At 40.8% G+C, this 6,000-nt stretch overlaps 1 protein-coding gene across 2 annotated transcripts in view; it reads right to left on the bottom strand.

Annotated features, from left to right (window-relative positions):
* EML6 (EMAP like 6) overlaps positions 1–6,000 on the bottom strand; it is a 152,796-nt gene that overhangs the window by 92,869 nt on the left and 53,927 nt on the right. For both annotated transcript variants that reach the window (XM_044428864.1, XM_044428863.1), the window contains exon 6: positions 5,097–5,232. In XM_044428864.1, coding sequence (XP_044284799.1) covers positions 5,097–5,232 — 136 coding nt within the window. The remainder of the gene's footprint in view (positions 1–5,096; positions 5,233–6,000) is intronic.

Genomic DNA, 6,000 nt, shown 5'->3' with positions numbered 1-6,000 from the left:
CTTCAGCCTCTTCAGCAGCAGTGGTTGGGGCATAGACTTGGACTACTGTGATGTTGAATGGTTTGCCTTGGATTCGAACTGAGATCATTCTGTCATTTTGGAGATTGTATCCCAGTACTGCTTTTCCTACTCTTTTATTGACTATGAAGGCTACTCCATTTCTTCTGAGGGATTCTTGCCCGCAGTAGTATACCTGATGCTCATCTGAATTAAATTCACCCATTCCTGTCCATTTTAGTTCACTGATTCCTAAGATGTCCATGTTCAGTCTTGTCATCTCTTGTTTGACCACATCTAGCTTGCCTTGATTCATGGATCTTACATTCCAGGTTCCTATGGAGTATAGATCTTTGCAGCATTGGACTTTCTTTTCACCACCAGATACATCTGCAACTGAGTGTCCTTTTGGCTTTGACCCAGTCTCTTCATTCTTTCTTGCGCTACTAATACTAGCCCTCCACTCTTCCCCAGTAGCATACTGGACACCTTCCGACCTGAGGGGCTCATTTTCTGGCGTCATATCTTTTTGCCTTTTGGTACTGTCCATAGGGTTTTCATGGCAAAGATACTGGAGTGGGTTTCCATTTCCTTCTCCAGTGGATCACATTTTGTCAGAGTTCTCTGCTATGACCTGTCCGTCTTGGGTGGCCCTGCACAGCACAGCTCATAGCTTCATTGAGCTACGCAAGCCCTCTTGCCACAACAAGGCAGTGATCCATGAAGGAACTATGAAGGAACTATATCCATGTTCAAGCATACAGAAGAACAAACCCTGTTGAAAAAGAATTGACATTGTTTCCACAAGGTTAAGTCCTGTCTCACTAACCTTTGAGGGGTCTTTAAGAATGGGTGATCCAGTTGATAGTGCTTACTTGAGCTTCCAAAAGGCTTTTGACAAAGTCCCTCACCAAAGACTCTTGAGCAAACTTAGCAGTCATGGAATAAAAGCAGAGGTCCTTTTATGGATCAGTAACTGCTTAAAGAATAGAAAGCAGAGAGTAGAATAAATGGTAAATTCCCCAGTGGAGAGATGTAAACAGCTAGGTCCCACAGGGGTTTGTATTGGAACCAAGGCTTTTCAATTTGTTCATAATTTATCTGGAATTATGAGAAAACAGAGAAGTGGCCAATTTGCTGATATCAAATTATATTGGTTAGTTAAAACAACAAGGAATGCCAAAAAGAACTCTGAGCAGGAAAACAGTAAATGTGTTTCAATGTTAGCAAGTATAAAGTGATGCACATTGAGTAAACAATCCCAACTTCAGGTATAAGTTGACCGGGTCTGAGCTAGCAGAGAAAGATCTTGGTGTTGTGGTGGAAACTTCAGTGAAAGTATTGACCCAGGGTGTGGTTGCCATGAAAAAAGCCAACTCCCTATAGGACATAATTAGAAAGGGAACTGAAAGTAAAACTGCCAGGATCCTACTTCCTTTATACAACTCTATGATGCAACCACACTAAGATTACTTTGTAAATTTCTGGTCCCTAATTGTAAAAACATTTTGTAGAATCTGAAAACATGCAGAATAAAGCAACTAAAATGATCAAGGGCTGGAACAACTCCCTTATGAGGAAAGGTTACAACATTTGGGACTCTAGCTTAGAAAAAGGCATGTAAGAACAGACATGACTGAGTGGTACATAATATATGTGGTGCAGTGGATAGGGCAACATTTTTCTCCCTCTCTCATTGTAGGGATTGGGCCCAACGTACGGAAACTGAAGACAACAACTCATTCTAAGACAGACAGGGATGTGCCAGGTGCTGCCAAGGCACTAAGGTTGCAGGAGCAGGAGATGAGTGAGAACAGCAGCATAAGAGAGGAGAAAATCCAGCTTTGTCTAATATTCAAGAGAACAAGAAAGCTCGATGCTCTGAACCTGTGGGAATGCAGGCTCCTAATTAAGAGAAAAAGGTGGGAATACAAGATCCAAAATTTCATCATCATATAAAAGGAAGGGGCAACTCAAGGTCACACAGTGCTCAAAGAAACTTGCACCCATAGAAAGAGCCACCTTGGGGGAATAACTTGCTAGCCTGCTCAGCTCAAAAAGGACAGCAAGGGTAAACAGTAGGGATGTGTGAACAATCCTTTTTGGGGGTGTAGGGATGTGTGAACAATCCTTTTTGGGGGTGAGAAACCATCCAATCCCCTGCGCTTTGCTCCCCTGACTCTGACCTGCTTTCTCAGGGCCATGAGTCATGTGCTTCCTGGAAAGCAAACTGAGCATTCATCTGACACTCACCAGAAATTGAGCCTCATGCAACCATTGCACAAGCAGCATCCCTCATCCATGCCCATGATATGCAGCCCTTGTTTGTGCTGCATATGACACAGAAGAAGGTTGCCAGCTGTGCAACCTGAGTTCTGCAAGCATTCACGGAGTTCTTCTCAGCTCAGATTACTTCCTAAAACAAGGCTCAGCAGGAGAGGAAACCTGTGAACTAAAGAGGGACATATTCCATAGAACTTTGGTGCAACCTAGTAGACAGTGCCAATTTCATGAAAGCTTTTTCTAACCAGCGAACTAACTGAAGCTTAGCAACTACTGTATTATGCAAAGCTTGTCTGGATTTTTTGTTTTTGTTTGCAGTCTGAAATAATGAGTTCTTGCTTATAGTTTGCATAATAAAGGTAAGTGGCTGGAATCTAACTGACAACTTGACTACTAAGAGGCCTACTAGGAGCTGGCTCATAACACTCATAATACTAGAACCTGGGGCCACTCCAGGAAGCTGAGTGGTGGGATATTAAGGACAGAGGAAGTACTTCTTTAAACTGAACGTAGCAAAGTCACTTCCACCAGATGTAGCAATGGCCACCAACTGAGGAGGCTATCAATGGCTACTAATCCTGATACCTATATACTGTTTCCAGTACCAGAGGCAATGTGCCTGTGTACACCAGCTGCTGGGGAATATGAGTGGGGATGGGGTGCTGTTGCACTCATACTGTGCTTGCAGGTTTCCCATTAAACACTGCGCAAACAAAATGCTGGACTAGACGGAGTCTTTCCTTGTCCTTTTATGCAAGTATTTTATATGATAAAGATTTTGTTTAATATTGGGAGTGACATATAATACTTGTACATTTATTTACCATTATACTTTTTGAAGGAATAATAAGCCACATTGGGAAATTCTTTTGGTAGTTATGCCAGGGGATTTACGACAGATAAGTGGGTCCAAAGAGAGACATATACAAGAGTCCAGAGTGTATTTTCAGTTACCCATCATGGGAAATATTTCTGTTCCAACTTGGTTTTCATGAAGTAATTAAATGGGATGCAATCTGGAAATTTCACCAACAAACAACTTGAGTTGTTTTACTAACAACTGCAACTGTTCTACTATAAACAACAGTTGTTAATATTCAGTATCAGACAAAAACAATTGTATACTATTACACCTTCACTGTTATCATTTGTTGTGCTTTCTGGTTATAATATATAAGTCAGAAATAAGACCCACTTTTTATAATTATGGATGCCCTTTTGACTTTGTCTGTGATTTTCTGAGATCTTGGAGAACCATTGCCAGTCAGAATAGACAATAATGAACTAGTTCAGTCAATGGACTAACTCATTATAGGGCTGTTTTATATGTTTTGAGATGGCGCAGTGACATAGCCATCTCTAAGCAGTAGCTGATGGTGTAGCAAACCTCGTATGTCAGTCCTAGATTACATTACTGGAAAATTGGTCTGATTGAGATATGTGGAACTCACAATGTAAGTGCACTGTTAGATCGGAAAGAGATTTATCCAGTTCGGTGTTCTGCTTCCAGTTGGAACCCACAGCTTCTTCACATGAACACTGAAGCCTGCTGCAGCTGCTAGGGGGAAAAAGCTAGACAGGGCTGACTTCTAACCCCATCTGCTTGCGGAGAAACAGCAGTGTGCCTTTGCCACCATGCACTAAATTCATCTGACACAATTTTTTTATCATGCTACTTTAAAGGCTCAAGAAGTAAACTTTGCAGGAGTTAGCTGGGCTAGCTTTTTCAAAGCAACCATGCTTCCTGGCACATGCAGTTAGCTGTGCATCATAATTACTGAATCCAAATGGGAATAAATATATCATTACAAGATATATCCCAGCCATCGCAAGATATATTTCAGAAAACCAGCACTGGACTAGCACTGAACTAAGAGGCAGAGCAAAACTTACTGGCAGACCTTTTGTTTTCTATCAGTAAGTCCCATATCCAATCCCTGACATCTCCACTTTAAAAATGTAGGTAGCAAGTAATCGAAAAAACTTCTGCCTAGGATTCTGTAGCACTGCTGTCAGATAATTCAGACATAGCTGGCACTGGAGCCTGGCATCCTTGTGCAGCTGCTTATGGCCCAAGTGCTCTAGAAAGGCCCGCCATTGATATCTGCCCTGAAATTCTGGCTATTTTTTCCCCCTTTTTGCATGGATGCCATTAGGTGATGGGCCTGACCACCGTTTAAATTTCCCATTATGTTCCTGTCAGGATGTTGAGGGATATGATTGTGGAAGTTAGGCACAGCTGAGCAACACTGTTTAGACAGCTGCTACCATGATTTGCAGTCACTTGCCCACTGGGCAAACATACCAGAGGTGACCAATGTAGGAGAAATTCTACCTTGAGTGCTCAGTAGCCAATTGTCTGGCTGTAGTCAGCTTCCCATGTTGCTTGCTGAATGTTTGAAGTGGGGCTGGGGGTGGGGAACTGTCAACATATTACAATCTTAAAAACTGTATATGCCAGACATGTAATCATTTTGCTACCTCCATTTTTGATGTTGCATCACCCAGTATTAAACCAACATACTGCTTTGGTGTCACATGTGGAAGTTTACAATGCAAACAGGTTAAGTGCTGTAAGCTGTAATCATGAAAACGAAGGAAAATCTGTACTATACATATTCTAAGTCTTGCAGGTATTGTATTAACTCCTCAGGGTCACAGCAATGACTTCGTCTGTTCAGACTCAAAGAAAGAGTTTTACATGTCAGAGTGGAGTTATAAAAAGTCTAAAAGCCTCCATAGTTGGTACTATATTAAGCAATAATAAACTCAATTATTTAAATGCAAATCTCATTAAGTAAAGTATATTTTATCACCTTTGTATCCTTGCTCAGTATCCCTGAGATCAATTTTAGTTATTGGTTTGAAATCAGTGTCCCACAGACGAATGCAACCATCTCTACCACCAGTGGCAAAACCTTCTTCACATGAATACATGCTAAAGATTCCAGCCTGTAAATTAACAATACAGTGGCTTTGAATTTTCATTATAAGGAACTTTAAAGCACAAACTTGTTTGCAAATGAATTAAATGTCATGGTTTTCTGTTGAATTTATAGTAGCATGTTTTTCTTGTAATATTCCAAACATCTATAAAATGTGATGATTTGACAATTCCATTATTTATTGGCTAACAAAACCCAAATTTCTCCCTATGTATCCATCCATCCATCCATGCACATAGCACACAAATTTTTGAATAATCAAACATGTAATAAACACAGATCATCAGCAACACATTGTGGTCTGCCAAAGGACACTGCACAGGCTGCAAAAGCAGGCATATTAGCCACTGGTGTGCTGTGTTCAGCTCTTTGAGAAACACTTATTACCAAAATCTGTGGGCTGAGGGGAAGACTAATGGTGTTTCCAAAACAAGCTTTGTGATGCAACTGCCTTGCCTCGTTAGCAGAATTTCTGTGGGGATCCAAAGAATGTAATAAATGGGTACCTAAATAACAACTTCATAACAATCCAACAATAAAAACAGAACATAGTCTTACAAGCACTAAGGTAGCCAAAAGAATGCTTAGTGAGCTGTTATCAGCCATCATTAAACCTTTGACTGGAGCTGAAAGGTAGACTTGCCTTCTCAATTGACACAATGGATATTCACTATAAATATGCTGTAATTCATATTATTTTATATTTGATATTTCCTATACTTAATAGGTCATGCCCCTCCCCTTGTTGGTGCCATGACATGGGGCCATTTTTTCT

This window comes from Varanus komodoensis, unplaced genomic scaffold (genome assembly GCF_004798865.1).
Source record: "Varanus komodoensis strain SLA01 unplaced genomic scaffold, ASM479886v1 scaffold2, whole genome shotgun sequence".
Lineage (NCBI taxonomy): Eukaryota > Metazoa > Chordata > Lepidosauria > Squamata > Varanidae > Varanus > Varanus komodoensis.
This window is presented reverse-complemented; position numbering and strand designations above follow the sequence as displayed.